We start from the raw sequence: 17459 nt of genomic DNA on the forward strand, positions 1-17459 counted from the left end.
TTCTAGCTTAAGACAAACCATTCCTTATCATCATGTGAAAGCCAACCATTGTCCATCCCCATTTCAGAAATGACCCCTTCTCCTCAAGGTATGCATGTGAAAAAGAGCTTTATTCAAAAATAGAAAGTTGAACATTTATGCATACAGACAGCCTTTGCTCTTTTTCCCCATCAGCCACTATTATCTAAATTTTTGATGATTTCAAACTTGGTGTTTTGGGTTTTTCCCCCTAGAAAAAGTTTATTTTTGAAAATTTGATTGCTCTCCAGATTCAAGGCAAATCATCTCAAGTAGCTTGAACTACCAAAGATGAACAGAAAAAACATTCCGATAAATTACTGCAGTGGGCTTGAAGAGTTTGATAAAGTTTCAAAAGTTTGAAAGAAACATCCAGGGAAGATCATTCCATTTCAAGATTTCTTGTATTCAATCCTTTCTACTTTCACATCGTCCCCAATGAGTTGGTACACATATGTAACAACTACGGAGGATTGAATGTCCATCAGAACAAACGAAGGAATTATATTTCTGGAAAGAAGAAACATTTGTAATTGAAGTAGGAAGCAGTTTCCCCAAAATTTGCAATATTTGTTCATTTAAAAAAACCAGCCTTAACAAAAGAAAGTTTGGACCTCTATCACACATATGCTGAACTATGACATGCTGTACTGGTTCTGGATTAACAAGTGGCCAAAAAAATTACATTTGCCCTGGATTTTTGAAATGTTCTATGATATACAATTAAAAAATAGGAAGGTAGGGCTTTGTTTTTATCTTTTTCCAATTGCAATCCCCTGGAGAAAAAAATGAAAGGTTGGCAGAGAAGAGTATCAGATTTAGTGGGGGTGAACATGCTTTTTTGCTTTTCCACACAGATGATCCCAATGGTATACATCCATGAATGCAAAGAGGCATAATTAAGTCATCCTCTGGTCCAAAGAACAATTTCCCAATCATATTGTTAAAAGTTCCCACTGTATTTATTCAGAGGAAGGGCAGTTTCACATGCTCTTCCCTTATTTTAGAAAACTGTATTTTGCCTTCTATTATGGTATATGGGAAGTCCCTGGGAGATGGGGCAAAGAGACGCTGCCAAGGGAATGGTCAGATAAGAGGCGGCATAGCCCGCAGCTGGATAGCAGGTGGGGCAAGAGGCTCAGAAGGGACCCTCCCTAGTTTCTCAGGCTGTAAAGGAGATGACAGGACAATTGTACTTCCAGACTTGCAAGATTGATGTCAGCCTTACTAGGTAGACCAGACAGGAAACACGACCAGATAAGCTAATTCTATTTTATAGTAAGTCTACATTAACAGAATCTTGGACGTCTGAAAATGCAGGTCTCCCATCTCCTTTACTCCTGAGAAATCAGGGGGGGTCTCTTCTGAGCCTCTTGCCCCACCCACTATCCAGCTGTGGGCTATGCCATCTCTTATCTGACTGTTCCTTTGGCAGTGTCTCTGTGCCCAGTCTCCCAAGGTCTTTCTCACATACCATTACATCCTGCCTGGGTCTTCTCCAATTTCCCATGCCTGAGCATGCACCCAACAACCAGCAGTGAAAAGATAAGCTCTCCAGAAATAAATCCCTTGAAATGTTTTGCTCCCACCTTTCCAGAGCATTGTAGGCTCCCGTGGCTGAACCAGGGTTGATATAGAAGTTCTTCTCATGTTCCACTGCCTCAAACCTATGAGTGTGTCCAGATATTAAGATGTCCACATCCAACTGCCTCTGCAGGATCGCCAAGCTGGCCAGATCCCCCCAGGGTATAACCTGATGGCCATGGATTAGACCAATCCTGAACTGTCCAACGGTGACAATTTTCTGCTGTGGATAACTCATGCCCTGGCAAACAACAATGTCAGTTATTAGCTAAGTACTTAAGCACAGTGCTTATACTGAAATACAGGCTGATCAGTTTCATCTGAGCATTTATTTTGAAGTCAACCACTGTGGCTTATAAACCAAAGCTTATGTTTCAGCTGACTGCATGGATGCATCCATTGTCATCACTTCTCATATGAAGGCAACCATTGTGACTCAAACCATCATTTACAGCTTAGCAAACCCAGTTACTATGAGTGCTTTAAAACATAGTAGAAAAAGCAAAGCTTGCTTTCACACCATGTAGATTCGTCCACTGTGGCTCACCATTTTGCAGTGTAAATGAACCCCCAAATGATGCCTTGCTCAATCAAGCACAGCTAGAACAAACCATGGCTTAGATTACAAATATGGACTTTGGGAGTGAGAGCTACTTATGGCTCCCAAAACTCTGCATGCAGCAGTCAAACTCTTTTCAAGTTTCCCATGGAATTCTAATTTTAAGGTGGCAATGGAAAGTTCTCAATGCTGATCATATCATAAAAGCTGCCATTAATTTTAATTTACAGTGAATGAAATTAAGTTGATTTTTAGCCTGGGCCCACTTCCTCTTGGGATAGCAACTCTTAGCTCAACACTCCAAGACTAAAGTGGTTTTAAATTGGAGGAAGATTAAGCATTCCTAATGCAGTAGTATCAGTAGAACTTCCAAGCTTGGATGGAAGAGGTGGTCCTTAATCAGCCACCTTCTCCAAACTCCTACCTCATCAAAGTCCCCTCGAACAACATGAACATCCCCTGCCAGTGTCCTCAGGTAATCATAGCTCTCCTTGGTGCAAAGATTTCCAGTACAGAGAATATGTTGAATCTTGCCTGGCACTAGCAACTTTTTGAACTTGGCTGGAAGGCTACTGCATCGGTGCGGGATGTGAAGATCTCCTAACACCAGCACCAGCTGAAGGAGAAAGTGGGACAGAATCACAACAGAGTCAAAGGCAACATTAATCAGTCATCGTTTGCTCCAACCCCCAAACTTAATCCACCTCTAAATTCATGTTCTGTGGTGGAGGAGGACAGCAGAAACTGAGAACGTTTCGAAGAGGTTAGGTGTATTATAACAATGCTGAGATATTGCTGGCTGTAGGAAGAATAAAGTAGATTCAACATTTGTTAAAAATAAATAGATAATGTATCCTAGAAGAGCCTTCAGGGAAACACTTCTTCTAAGCTGGCCCAAATCACAAGTGTTCTTAAAAGAACCATGTGATCACATTTTTAAACATTAACAGAGCTGATTAATTTACCAGGATCATATTTTTCACAGTTAAAGCTAAGCTCATTGCTTTGACTGTTAAAGACTACACTCTTGGCTTGGGACAATTAACCAAGTGGAACATGGTGGAGATAAGGAAAACTCTATCCTAATTTTTCAAGCTAGGATTTATTCTCTTAAGACTGCCAAAAAGACTTGGAAAACCCTGTAATTTAGAATTAAAATGGACTCCTTTCCTTTTAGCTTTAATTGGAATAATGCACTGCCAAAGATTTGAAGTTGAGAACTGTAAGAGGATAAAAGGAGATACTAGAAGAATAAATACTGTTCCTTTGTGTTATCTTTAAGACACCTCAAAAGACAAACCTCAAGTATTCTTCACAAATACCACTTTTAATGAAAAGGCTCATTTTCAGCACCTGCCTTGAAATTACCTGGATTTTTTTTCCCCTGCTACAAATTCACATTCGGCATTGATCTAATACATTGTTCTAATGCACGATTGCTCTGTCAAGCCTTATCTTTTTTGTCACCCATTTCTGAAACATATGACTCAAGAAGAATAGAAGCCACCGAAATCTTGAGAGCCCGTCAGAAGATAAGAAAAGGAACAGACACAATCTTAGCTCCTTTTAAGGGGAGTCACGTTCTCAGCATCTGCCATACCAGAAGATTCTACACATTTCTGACTCAGAAAGCTTGCTCTGGAATCTGCACAGCTGTGCACTCCAGTGCTTGTTCAGAAAACCTAGCCCCAGACACACAAACCATTATAATTCAAGTGCATCTAAGCTTACACAGAGGGCACATCTTCAGCTGCAAGTATAGCCCACCGCCAGACAGATTTGGAAGCAAGATTTCAAGACTGTGGGACAATATTCACAACATTTCCTTTTTAGCTAAGAAACACTGTATCTGAGGTGCAATAGGTAGAGAGGTAGATGATTCCTCAGTACATCCTGCTCTGTATTTCATTGCATATGTTCAGAAACCCGTGTTTAAAAAGATGAACTCCCACACATATACACATGGAGGGTCTCCAAGGCAGAGCACCACCCCTCCCTCAACCTCAGCTTAGATTCAAAACTCTACCTAGAATCACAACTCAAGCAGACTTGCTTCCAGAGGGAAAATGGGTCGCTCTAAATTAATCAGCACAATGCAAAAGACACCTTGAATACCCTTCTCCTCTACTCACCATCCTGCCGAAGGTCTGACTCCACTCTGGTTTAGCAAAGCAAACACACTAAAGCAGGAATTCAAGTTGCCAAAGCTGTTACACATCTGCTGAGTTACCAGGAAAAAAAGCCACTCCCCTTACAGGCTTTTTATATATATATATTTAATTTGGAGACCCCAATCCTGAAAGCACAGGCATTCTTTTAAAGAAACAGTCTAGCTTGAGTTCCAGAATCCACTGTAAAATCTATCATGTGATGAGGAACCTTTGGATGCCCAGATGTTGTATTTCTATCCCATCTTTCATTAAGGAGCTCAAGGTAGTATACATGGTGCCAAAGCAATCTTAGTATCATGAAGCATTAAAAAAATGATTAAGGTTAAGGTTTGATCACACAGTTATGGCCACCACCTTGAACCTTTTTTCACACACACACACACACCCATGGATGTGCCCAGTGGGAAGTGACCTCATCACTGTGCTATCTCCTTGTTGTTGTTGTTTGTGTATATGACTAGTTATGTGCACTGTGGCAACCATTTTGTGACAGAGCTTGCAAAAAAGCTCTCCAGAGCTTCAAACGTGCCCCACAGCTAAAAAACATGGATTACGTCTGATGTAAAAAATCAAGAATCGGGGAGCACCTAATCCAACTAACATGTTTCATTAAAAGACAAAAGCTTTCAGGAACTGCAGCTCACTTCATCAGAAGGTGAAGTTGTGCTTATGCCTTTTAATAAAATGTGTGTTGGGAAAGCTTCTACCGCTGATTTTTGCCACCATAGACTAACCCAGCTCTTCTCCTATGACATCTGTAAGGAGCACTCAAGTTCTGGCATCCAGTACTGTGAAAAATGAATGTCCTCCCTGGAATCTGTGAAAAGCTGCACGTGCGACAGACCAAGCTACTGTTAAAACTGGTCACCTTTGTGTTATGTGTGTGTGTGTGCGTGTATGGGGGTTGGCTTTGCTTTCTGCTCAGTTGACAGCCTTGGGGATGAATGAAAGTGGGCCTTTATCGTACTGTGTCCTGTTAAAAATACTGGATTTCTTTTTAAGTTGATAGGAACTATTATAACAATGTTAGGAGGCAAGAGTGGGGGCTGCAAAGTGCCCCTAAGTCTCCACCAATTGCTTCTCTGGGAAATCCTCCACACTGAACCATGATTTGCTTTCAAGGAGGGAAACTGTCCTATTACAAATCTTCCCCAGCCCCCAACCCTGTTTCACTGTGAACGAATTGCACAGCTTTGAATGCATTGAATAAGCCAAAGGCCAACAAGATAACATTCTTTCCTTCACCACTTATGGGGCTAATTCAGGGACAAAACAGAAGTGTTGCCTTCTTGTCAAGGCCAAGAATGCAGGAATCCTGTAAATCAATTACTTCTTTTCTAGCGTGCCTATTGAAGCTGCAAAGGAGAAGTTTTTGTTTCACTTCCCTTTGAGACTGCATCACTGTGGCCAGCCAACCGCTGTCGTAAGATGAACAATAATAATCAGCTGAATCTTCTGCCTGGACATTGTTGATGGTTAAGGTGGCAGAAGACCCATCTGTAAAACCTGAGAATCGCTCTGGAATTCCAGGGGGTCTCTTGTTGTGCTGATAGATCAACAACTTGGGCAAAGTGTTGGGTTTCTGTTGGTACCAGGAGACATGATACTTATTGATATTTGCACTGTTCCTTGTGCAGGAGATCACAGCTCTTCCTCCAGGGGCTACTGTCAAGGAGGCTGGCTGGGTCAATACAAACTGGCCCCAGGCTCCTGAGAAAACATGAAGGATAGAGGAGAACCAAGAACAGTGAGACTTTTGTTCCATCAAAGCAGAATCTCCCCTACAATGCAGAGGATCTATTTTTTAGGAATGCCCAAAATGGGGGGGGGGGGGAGTTCTTTTTTTACCTGCACAGTAAGAAAAAAGAAACAAAAGGACAGACATCTGTGCCATGGTAGAGAAAAGATGTGTATTTATTGCAACAAAGCTTTCTCTCTTTCTTGCATCTCTTCTTAAAGCCCTGAATGAGGGAGAATACAAATACATGCAAATGATATTCCTTTTTTGACTGTTGCCTGACTGTTCATGTCTCCTTAGATTATAAAGAGAATAGCATTGCTAAAGGAGGATGAGACCTTGTAGGCAAAGCCCCACAACTTAGTTCTTGCGTGAAAGGCCAAGAAGTTCACTCCCCACAAAGAGAGGGAGGGGCCCAGATAAAAGCTACATTTGATTTGATTCTATTTAGCTTTCATGAACATTAAACTTAGTTAACAGGGCTAATGGCCAATTATGTACTGGATAATTTCCTCCTTGTTGCTGTTGGGTTCCATCAAGTCTTAGTGACTCTATGGATAGACGTTCTCTAACTTGCGCCTACTTTAGAGTGAACTACACAGTTCTTACAGGTGCATTCCTGTACCTTCCAGGATCAGCCTATCTACTTTGGGCACTGTCCACCTCTTCTTTTAGTTCTGTCCACTTTGTGTCAATTTTTTAAAAAATTACAACTTGCTAACCACTAGGGGTGTTAGGATTGGTCAACATCCAACTGGAATTGCCAATGGAGTTCAGATGTACAATCTGATTAGATTCAGACTTCCAGTGAACAGCAGTTATGTGATGCCTGACTCAGTTTAGAGGCATCTGCTTTGAAATAACAATTAAAATTACCTCCCATCATCAGGTGCATACAGAGAGTTTTCATGCTTTGTTTCTGTTATTCCTCAGCTATGGAGGGCCTTATAATGGACACACCATGTTTGATGTTTGTAACATGGAAGTGTTCTTCTGATTGTATTTTCCCTAGGAATGGGGAATACATTTTCCCTATGAATAGGGTTAAATACATGGTTTAACACTTCAGAGGCATTCACTGATCTATTCCTCTCATGGAGCTTTTGTTATTAAGTCCCATGTCCATTTGCCTTTTCCTGTGATAGATTTAACAGACACACACCACAGCTCCTGAATGGTCCTCAACCACCCAGAACAAATGCAAACAGAAAGCTTTGATGATGAGCGCTGATGATGTTATCTAGTTGGGTAATCGAGCATCTGTAGGCAAGCAACCAAGCTGAGAGAGCACCAAGGACTGCACAAACTTGAAAGCTCTCGTCTGCAGGAGGTTTTTGCCTTACTTCCCTCTGCAAGTGGAATCACTGTGTAACATCCAGCTACTGTCATAAGACTGACAATAATATTTTGCCTCATCTTCTGGTTGAACGCCAGTAATGATTAAGGTAGCTGAAGAGCTGTCGATAGTCCCAGAGAATCGGTCTGGAATGTCAGCAGGCCTGTAGATTTGCTGATAAATCAATAGTTTGGGTTGTTCGTTGGATTTCTGTTGATACCAGGACACGTAGTAACTATTCATAGCTCCACTGCTCCTCGTACAGGAGATCTGGACCTTTCCATCAACAGGGGCTGACACGGAAGCTGGCTGGGTCAATACAAACTGGGCCGAGGCCCCTAAAAGAAAATAAAGACAAAGGGAAGCAATGGCCTGGTGAGACTTGGGTTCCATCAAAGCTGACTGAAAGAGAAAGGAAGCCCACCAACATTGTCAGAAGATGCATCTCTTCTTGGGTGTTTCTCCAAGAGAGCAAAAGTTGTATATCCAAGGGTTTATATTTGGAAAAATGTTCTCCTTTACCTGTACAATAAGAGAAAAGGAGGAGGAGGAGAACAGCTTGTGCCATGTTAAGGCAAAGAGTACAAGGGATGGCCATGACGAGGTTTCCTGTGTGCAAAATATTTTGCAGATACTGCTTTCCTTTAAGGCCCAAGTGATGAGAAATGCAAAGGCATGCAAAGGTCCTTCCTCTTTGTTGGTGGTTGTCATCATCCATAATGCCCCTTATAAAGTTATAGGGAGGGAGAAACACTTTGTCCCTGAACCATTTCATGGTCCTGGATTGGCCAGTTTAGAGGCCATACTCATGGGCAATCTAGCTGATTGTGACTTGACTATCATTTGTCTGAATCAGGACTTCTCCAGACACAGTGGTGTCCCAGTTGTCACCGCACAATGATTCCTAAAAGATCCAGCTGGCATAGCTATCTTTTACCCACAATGAGAAAGCATTATAAATGGATGGACTACTGTAGAGTGTTTTCTTATTTTTCTTATTCAGTCCCCACCATTCCTTTCTTCCCTGGTCAACCTTTCTTCCCCACCAGCAAAGAACACTTACAGATCATGGCTGCAAACTGTTTCTACCTCTTCTTCTCCTTAATGTACCAACTGGAGACATTAATGAACATGACTACTGATGCATCTTAATTGTCAAGGAATACTCAAATGAGTATTTTGAGTATAAATTGAGTATAAATTGAGTATAAATTGAATATCATGCTAAAGCTGAGCTGGACAATTCTTCCAACAAAGACATAGAATGAATTCACAGGATGGAGGTAGGAATACGAAAAAGCAGACCAGGCAAATATCTTCTGGATGGCACCCCTTCAAGTACTGGAGAGGTTTTCCCAGGCTTTTCTCCTCATGGCTAAACATACCCATTTCCCTTAATCTCTCCTTGTAAGATGGTTTCATCATCATTACCCTTCTCTTCCTTTGTTCCAGTTTCTCCCAATCTTCCTTAAAATATGGTGCCTCTGACTAGGTGCAGTACTCAAGGTCAAGTTTGGCCAAAGCAGAACAGAGCTGAACTATTAATTTTTATGATTTTGGAAAAATAAATGTTTGTGCAATTTCAATAACATTCTTTCCAATCTTCATATCAAAGTCATTAGTGCAACACAGTTAAAACTATGAAATAAATTGGGAATGATCATATTAAAAGTTTAACTAATTGGATATAAAGTAAATGTCACTTAAACTCTCTAGGAGAAGCTCCTCTTGATGTCTTCAGTTGAAGAATGGAAAACCAGGAAGATTGCAGACTGCTGGAGAAATATCTGGACCGTGAAAGTCAGGATGCTTCATAATTAAGGTACTCCATATGTAAGATACGTTCCAAAATTCCATATCATAAACATGAGAAAAGCAGGGTTTCTAAGATTTCCAGTTTCTAAAGTCAGCCTTGTGATTCTACAGTAAATGACTTTTGTGGTGCTTTAAAAACGAATGCATTTACTATGGCATCAACTTTCACAGACTAGAGGGAACATCCTACAATAGGTCCAGGAAAAGGGATGGAATGGTTAAAGGAAAATATAATGTAGGATGCGCACACACTTATAATGGCCTAGAAACATTGGCTATGCCTTTGCAAAACAGTTTGGGGATTTAATAAAGACTTTCTTGCATTAGCGAACTGATTCAACTATATGTTGATGATGAACTTTGGCTACTATTGAATCTGTGAGAAATAGTTTTTAAAATCAGAATAAATTCCAGGTGAGCTCTTTGTCAATTACTTTGTTCTCTGAAATTCCTCAGGTCCAGCCTGCTGGGTTTACCTCCAGCATCCCTAGTTGCTAATGTAGCCCAACGATAACAAAAACACAAAGATTTTTTTTTCCCCTGGATTCCCTATTTCGGTGAATAACTGTGCCACACGCCCCTTGGATTTACACAGCGATAATGCACCGCTTCATCTCCTGCCAAAGTATTCATAACAGCCAGGGACGTCGCATTGCTTAACCTGAATCCAGAAAAATAGACTGGGAAACCCTCTGCTGCTAATGTCACATATGAAAACCTGGAGGGCTTTTCCTGGTTTAAGCTGGACCCACTGAGGACACTTCTTGTCACGATGTCTCCATTGCACCTGCAAATATGGTGACTCTTCCACCAAAAGACACAAAATCCTGGTCTTTTGAGGTCTGCAGCTGTTAGAAACTGAGACGCAAGAAGGAACGGAGCAAGTTTATTGAGCAGACTAATTAAAGGTGGGAGGAAGGGAGCATATTCAGACTTGCAAGATTCTTTCATTGTAAAGAATTTAGAATAAAAGTAGTCCCGACCGATATGACTGTCGTGAGATTTTAGCCAAAGACAGGAGCACAATGCTGAAGAGAAGAACCATGTTTACTGCAATGGTCATTGGGTGCCTGCTTTCAAGAAAGAGGGGCCCCGAACAATAGAAAGGCATAGAATTTATACACTTTTGAGGTTGAGAGGTGGGAAATCTGAGGGATCGGATTCAAGGATAGGTTTGGATAGGTGTTAAATGGGGGATAAATGGTTTTTCTATTGTGAGATAAGAACCATGGCAAACCCTTCAGCTGACAAGTCATGGCCCTCCCATTGTTTCAATAGAATAGTGTTAAGAGGGCTATTTTGGGCAGTGGAATATGGTCACTCTTGGGTCACACAGTAGCTTGGAGCTGATCCTGTTTTGCATGCGCAAAGAATGGCAGAAGGAAGTGGAGGAAAGAGATTGCAGGAGAGGCAAGGAGGGGGGGCAGAAAGAGAGGCAAGAGGAGGGAGGAGAGTGTCCAGCTTTATTTTATTATTTTTCTATCACATGACATCGGATTGCTAGTCTGATCCACCTTGAAGGGCTGACCCTGCTGGGCTATGTGGACTTCCCATTTCATAGAGTGTGATCCAGTTCCTATTGATCAGTAGAACTCCTGCTTTGTCTGAATTCAATTTCTGAGTGTTCTCTCTCATCCAGCCTAGGAACACGCTCAGACAATCTTCAAGAGTATTGATTGTTTCTGGGAACTAGAAAGTAATGAATAGAAGAGACGGAGTTCATTAGAAATTCCCCAGCAGTTTCATCTGGATCTTGAACAGCATGAAGAACCAGCTACTGAACATGTAACCCATGCCCTAGTTATCAATTTATAATCCCATAGCACCACCGTCTGGACACTTCCTGAGAGGTGACATCAGAAACATTGTAAATGACTGGTGGTCTCTCAGAAGTTCCTTAAGACCTGGCTGTTCTCCAAGGCACAGGGGTTAGGTGAGCCGGTGAGTTATTGTGATGAGTGTTAATGAAATCGGGCTACCATGTTTCATTTCTGAGTTGTTATTTTATGATTATATTGATGTTTCTATCTCTCTTCCCTGCCCAGAGGAAACAGAGGAACATTTGTGCGAGATGGAGGGCCATACAAATAGAATATATAAGTAAACAAATTTGATCAATGGGACCATGTTGCTTTCAGTGTTCAGAGATTTTACCTGCATGCAGTTGATCTGCTTTAATTTGAAAAATATATGGCAACTGTATCGAAACAGAAGCGCTCAGGGCAGAAACTCTGTGTTAAATGAGTTGTAATAATTCAACTGATCCCTTTCCTTCCACCCATCATGAAGGCCCTGTCCCAATTGCAGCATCCTTCTGAAACTCAGACACCGTCACATCACTACGAGTCTAAAGGGGTGTGATAGCAGCAAGGAAACACCCTGGAGTTTGAGACGGTTAGGAGGAACTAAGAACACTATTTCAGACATTTGCAAGTCATGCATGTCGGAGGTCACCTGCTGCAAGGTTTTTGTTCAGCTCTTCAGTGGGATTGTAACATCGTGTACATGCCACTGCCTGCATAACATGAACAATAATAATCAGCTTCATCCTCTCCTTGAAGACTGGAGATGGTCAGTGTGGCCGATTTTGCAGAGTTTTCAAGAGAACCAGAGAATCGTGCTGGGATTCCAGAGGGTCTTTTGCTGTCCTGATATATAATGAGGTTGGGGGCCCCGCCAGGCTTCTGCTGATACCAGGATGAATAGCCTGTTCCAATTGTTCCACTGCTTTTAGTACAGGTGATTTGGACTGTTCCTCCAAGAGATGCAGACACAGAAGCTGGTTGAGTCATGACAAACTGGGAAAAAGTCCCTGAAAGAAAGCAAAGATGACAGGAAGGACTCAATCAGGGGAATGTTCATTTAAACCAAGGAGAAATGTGTGGTAGAAACAGAAATCTGAAAGTCAAAGAAGTAGAGGAAAATCACTTCTCTGAATGATTAGGAGATGGAGAGAGGCTATAAGTCATGGACATTTAGAGCAGAAATCCAAAGTCATCTATTACCCATAAAGTAAGAGGAGAGGAGGAGAAGGACAGGCACCCAAGCCATGGTTGGAAATGGAGTCAAGATTTAATTCTCTGCCGTTGCAGCTGTCCTCTCTGCTCTTAAGCCTTTGCCAGAGGTAAATTCAAATTCATGCAAAACTTCTGCCTGCTCATTGATTCTCGCTCAGATATGGGAGCTTGCTTTCGATAAAACGAAAGACCATCCTTTGAAGATGCCTTCTCTTCACGCGTTAGGATTTGCTGCTGCAGCTTTTGGGGACATGTCCCCTGTCAGGCTGAGCGAGAACATTGAGGAAGGACTTCAGCTCACCTGCAGAGTACAAAGGTTGCATGGGAAATGTCCAACTCTGTCCTTGGTCTTCCCCAGCTGGGCTAAGAAGGTCCCTCTCAGCGATTCAGGGACATTATTGAATATTTAAGGGATGTTAGGGATGACAATTGCCTATATTAGGTCATACGTTGGTGTTTTCATGAAAACCTGTTCTGCTCGTTAGAGGGGGTCTCCTGGGGTTGCCCAAAAAATCAATTCAGAGGCCACATGGACTACTAAGATTGGAGCTAGCACCCCACCATGGTATAAAAAGGAAGCTGGATCCATGGCACTCCCTAGACGTTTTCCCCAAAATGAGGCATTGATCACATTTGTTACAACTAACACATTGTATTAAAGACCTACGGTTTTGTGAGTTGCAGCCCTCTTCATCAGATGCCTACGGTGGCTTGACTGATGTAGGGTTTAAACTGAGGTGAAGTCAGGGAAGCAAATGCAGGGGATAAAAGGCATTCATAAATATAAAAACAATTTAGCTGTGATAGTTCCCCAGCTGAAACTCAGCACTAGATACATACAGAATATCTGCATTGCTAAAATGACGTCAGTCAACCTGGACCACAGCTAAACTAATATAGTTTCTCCAAGGGGTAAGGAAACCAGGATGATGGCATTGCGTTGCTTCCGTGCCCATCTCATTGCCATTCTTGATTCACACACTTAATTTCAAGTTTACCAGGATGAACGATGTTTGGCCAATTATCCTCGCCTACAAGACCCAACTGAGTCCTTGAGTCTTCAGTTTCAAAACTGCCATTTCTTTTTAAAGATTTAGAAAAGAGTCAGTTTGGTCTAGTGGTGAAGGCTCCAGGCTAGAAACCAGAAGATGATGAGTTCTAGTCCCACCTTAGACCTGAAAGCCAGCTGGGTGACTTTGGGCCAGTCCCTCTCTCTTAGCCCAACCCACCTCACAGGGTTCTTGTTGTGGGGAAAATAGGAGGAGGAAGGAGAATTGGGTATGTTCACCACCTTGAGTTATTTATAAGAATAATAAAGGTGGGATAAAAAATCTAAGAATAAAATAAATAAAAAGATATAATCATAGCATTCCTGAATGGTTTTAAGATCTTCTTTATTATAAGGGAAACCAAACCAATAGAGGTATTTCACTTTCTTTCCTGTAAGGGTTTTTGTCTCACTCCTCTATCCAAATCAATGACTGTGTACCCACTCCCAGTCCAAACCACACAGTAATAAGTACAGTAATAGCTCGGTTCACAAACGTTTCTGTTCAAGAACAATTCGGTTCGCGAACAGCAGCGTTCACAAAATTTTGCTTCTGTTTGTGAACTCTGCATCGGGTGACGAACACGACCCGCGGCCATCTTCCCTGCTCTGACACGTGGTCGTGGCTTCCTCTAGGCAAGATCGCGGTCACAGACAGACACTTGCTGTGAAGCTTTTTGGTGTCACCTCAAGCAAGGTTAGTGTTCTCGCTCTTCATACTGTACTGTACTGTACTTTGTTTCATATTTTTGTGGTTAAAAAAAAAAACATATGGTTCAGAACGGATTAACCTTATTTACATTGAACCTTATGGGGAAATTAGATTCGGTTCATGACCAATTCAGCTCGCGACCAGAATCGTGGAACGAATTAAGTTTGTGAACCAAGGTACCACCATAGCATCATCTTCCACCAAGGCCCCCATGATGGTCAGGGACATGGCATTCCCTGACCTGGAACCAGAGAAGCGGGCTGGGATGCCTGATGCCTTGGTGCTGGTGGCATGTATTAGGAGCCATGGAACCTGCTCCGGCTTCTGCTGGATCCATCGTGGGTAGTTGTTGTCTGTGATGGTTCCTCCATCATAGCTGCAAGACATGGTGATTGTCCCACCTGGAGCTACAAACGCTGGATTCTTCAGGCTCTGGAGTTGCTGGATACTGGCCCCTGAAAGAGTACATGGAATTAAGGGGAAAAAGAGAATGTGGAATTAGGGGAAATAATGTTAAACTACGCTATACAGCCAAATCACACCCAGCATTTTCCTGCACTGCATTCCACGTGAAAGATCAACAAAAGGGTTTTCCCCTCATCCCCCTGATTCTCTTGCTCTCACCAAAGGAACACGGGATGGTGAAGAGCAAAAGAATCCAAGCCATGTTGGACAACCAAGGATGACCAACTGGCATTCTACCAGGTCTCTCTTAAACCCCAGAGGTGAGGAATACAATCAGCATGCAAATCGGGTTATTTTTAAAGCAATGCAGATCCCGGTCCTTACCAAACAGGAGGATTGTACATTTTACTAAAGGTGTACTTCTGTACCCTGTTGGTCAACTAATGACATTTGTGAGCTGAGAGACCAATAGGCGAGCTGATCCAATCAGAGTGTAGAGCAAGACCTGGAGAATCCTAGGATGAAACCCAAACTCCACGACTAACCTCATTGGGTTGTCTTCACCCATGGTTCTCATTCAGCCTTGTTCCACTGCATACAATTACAGAAGAGTTCATCAAGATACCTAGTAGGAAACAGAATATAAGAAATGCTCTCCAGATCCTTATTGACCAATTCAGGACTGGATAGGACCCCCATACTGGAACATTTATTTCTTTCAATTCATTAACCTTACAACTCTTTCCCACACATTCTGTTACATTTTGCATTTTACCCAGTTTCTGCTACTTTGTGCTCCCTGGGAAGAGAAATAACACATACAAGGTAGTCAGCGAATAAATGCCATCTTTGCTTCTGCACAACAAAGAATTAGAATGCCATGATTCAGTAGCAATGTCCCGTTCTCAGTGTAGTTGATTTTCTCCTGGGCTTCTCCCTTCTGGACTGTGTTCTATGATACAAACCAGCCTTGCTACTAGGCCAACATATGGATATTAGTCTTATCTAGTGGGGAAAACATGTTTGCTTATTGCTACTGTCAACCTGAATACTCAGCATCCTTAAACCAGAACACTTCTGTGGCTTAAAGTATCAGACTAAGTTTAGAAAACGTGGCAATCCTGACCTCCACTGGTTATGTCATTATAGCTTCAAGGTATTTTTCTGGCATTGGCCAAGATTCTCTTGGCCAAAATAAAGAGGCGTCTTCATCAAATGAAAATGGCAAGTTTACACCCACGTTTTCATGACTCTAAAGGAGGTAGACGAGAAGGAGGGGTGGGAAGGGGGCCATAGTGATGATCTTGAAAACCATAGAATCGTTTTTTTAAAAAACCCAAAGTTTAAGACAAACAAAACCAGCAAAGGAGAGTCCTGTTGTAGTCAATGTGAGAGTGCATTTATGGGTAAGTGAGTGGTTTTTGTGTGTGTGTGCCCAAATAGGGTTCAGTATATTTCAGTGCAGGGGGAATGGGTTTTATATCCTCACATTCAACACAAATTAGTCTTGATTTGCATCAGAGAAGGCCTGGTTAGGGTGGCCACTCACCATTCCTCTTTCATATCTGCCCACTCCATCTTTCATGGTGTGACTCAGAAGAGAACAAGCTCCAAATCTCCAGTAGGAGGAAGTGCTGGGTGGAAGCATATTGCAAGGGAAATTCAGAAGGGAGAAGAGGGTCCAGCAGGACCCTTCTCCCACCCACCTCCTCTCTGCATTAAACTGCAACACCTCCATTCAAGACCTCTTCTCCAGAACTCATATTCTATCTGAAGGAATATTTGGTTAGTCCCTTAAAGGGACACCACCACCTGGATATGCTCTCAATCAATTCCAAAACAATCAATGCCTGGTCAACTGGGCAAGAAAGTCACTTTTCTTCTATTTTGCTCCCCATCGGTATTGCAGAAGATGCAAACTCATCTCAGAAAAGCAGTTTTGGCTTCTCCTCAAACTTGGAAGATGGTTAAAGCAGTAGCATGGACAGGGCAGATCATGGAAATTTTGAAAGGCTTTGTAGAGATGGAAATACTAAAAATCAGAGGACAACCAGATATTACGATGTGATATGACAAAGCCATCCTCCTCCTCCTCCTCATCATGATAATGAAATGTGTGTGTGTGTGTGTGTGTGTCTTAGTTGGATGGTAACTGAAGATATAAATAGGAATAGAAGTAACTGCAAAGAGCATGCATGCGTTCTGGCGATTGTGTTCAGCGCTTTGTGGTTTCTCATTAATTTCATCTACCGATGCATGACTCAGTACGGCAAGCAAAAGGTTTCTGCATCAGTTCCTTGTAAAGATGGATCACAGACTATAAACTGAGTTTATAGTCCCATATGCTGCAATAATAATCAGCATCATCTTCCACTTGAATGCCTACAATCACTAGGCTCCAGAGGTTCTGGGAAGGATGAGGGGAAACACTGAATTGATCAGTGCTGTGATCAGTACTGGTATAATAGTAATACAGAAACTGTGGGAAGCCTCCTGGTTTCTGCTGGTATCATCTTGTTATCTCACGGTTGATGGTATAGCTGTTGTTCTTTGTGCAAGGGATCTAACCTGTTGATGCTGGAGATGTAGTCTTTATCTTTACCTTGTCCTCCCTAGCTGGTCCTACTGAGGGGTTTGTTCTGAAACAAGGGTCTTCCTTTCCTCTGATGAGTGTTTGCAGAGGGCATTTTGGAGGTGGATTCTTGGATTTGTCGGGGTACTCAAATTGCTTCTGATGGTTTTTAATAAATTCTGTGAAGGATTCTTTTAAGGCATCTACTTGGTTTTTAACTGTGGTCAGTAAGTCGAAAATTGAGAGAACAGTCTGTGCCGTCAACAAACTGTGTCTACATAATAAATCTACAGCGTTTTGATCTTTCAAATTTTGGAGGTCAGAAGCTCCAACTCCCTTCTGGATAAACTGTTTGGCAGCTGAGCTGACAGCAACAGCCTGTGGAGAGGGGGCATTTTCTATCAGGGAAGAGGTAAGCTCCACCAGTTGCTGACTCTCTACCTCTGCTTGTAAGTCCCACTCTAATGGATCATATCTGTCCGAT

At 42.1% G+C, this 17459-nt stretch overlaps 1 protein-coding gene across 1 annotated transcript; it reads right to left on the reverse strand.

Moving 5' to 3' along the window:
• Nucleotides 1-410: 410 nt before the first annotated feature.
• LOC103056350 (vacuolar protein sorting-associated protein 29-like) lies at nt 411-14665 on the reverse strand. The gene is made up of 5 exons (XM_088136651.1): nt 14623-14665; nt 14179-14453; nt 2586-2777; nt 1608-1843; nt 411-528 (listed from the first exon to the last, which is right to left on the reverse strand). Exons 1-5 carry the CDS (start codon nt 14663-14665, stop codon nt 411-413), a joined length of 864 nt encoding a protein of 287 aa, XP_087992777.1.
• Nucleotides 14666-17459: the final 2794 nt, after the last annotated feature.

This window comes from Python bivittatus, unplaced genomic scaffold (assembly GCF_059951505.1).
Source record: "Python bivittatus isolate LINGU-HERP-01145 unplaced genomic scaffold, Pbiv_v1 ctg000110_np1212, whole genome shotgun sequence".
Lineage (NCBI taxonomy): Eukaryota > Metazoa > Chordata > Lepidosauria > Squamata > Pythonidae > Python > Python bivittatus.

What these genes read in the sequence shown, in the direction of transcription:
- LOC103056350 (XM_088136651.1), bottom strand. Translation starts at nt 14,665, where the DNA reads ATGGCTTGGATTCTTTTGCTCTTCACCATCCCGTGTTCCTTTG. An exon ending in CACCATCCCGTGTTCCTTTG is followed by an intron (nt 14,454 to 14,622) that starts GTGAGAGCAAGA and finishes GTACTCTTTCAG; the next exon opens with GGGCCAGTATCCAGCAACTC. An exon ending in TGGAAGATGATGCTATGGTG is followed by an intron (nt 2,778 to 14,178) that starts GTACCTTGGTTC and finishes TTTCTCCTTCAG; the next exon opens with CTGGTGCTGGTGTTAGGAGA.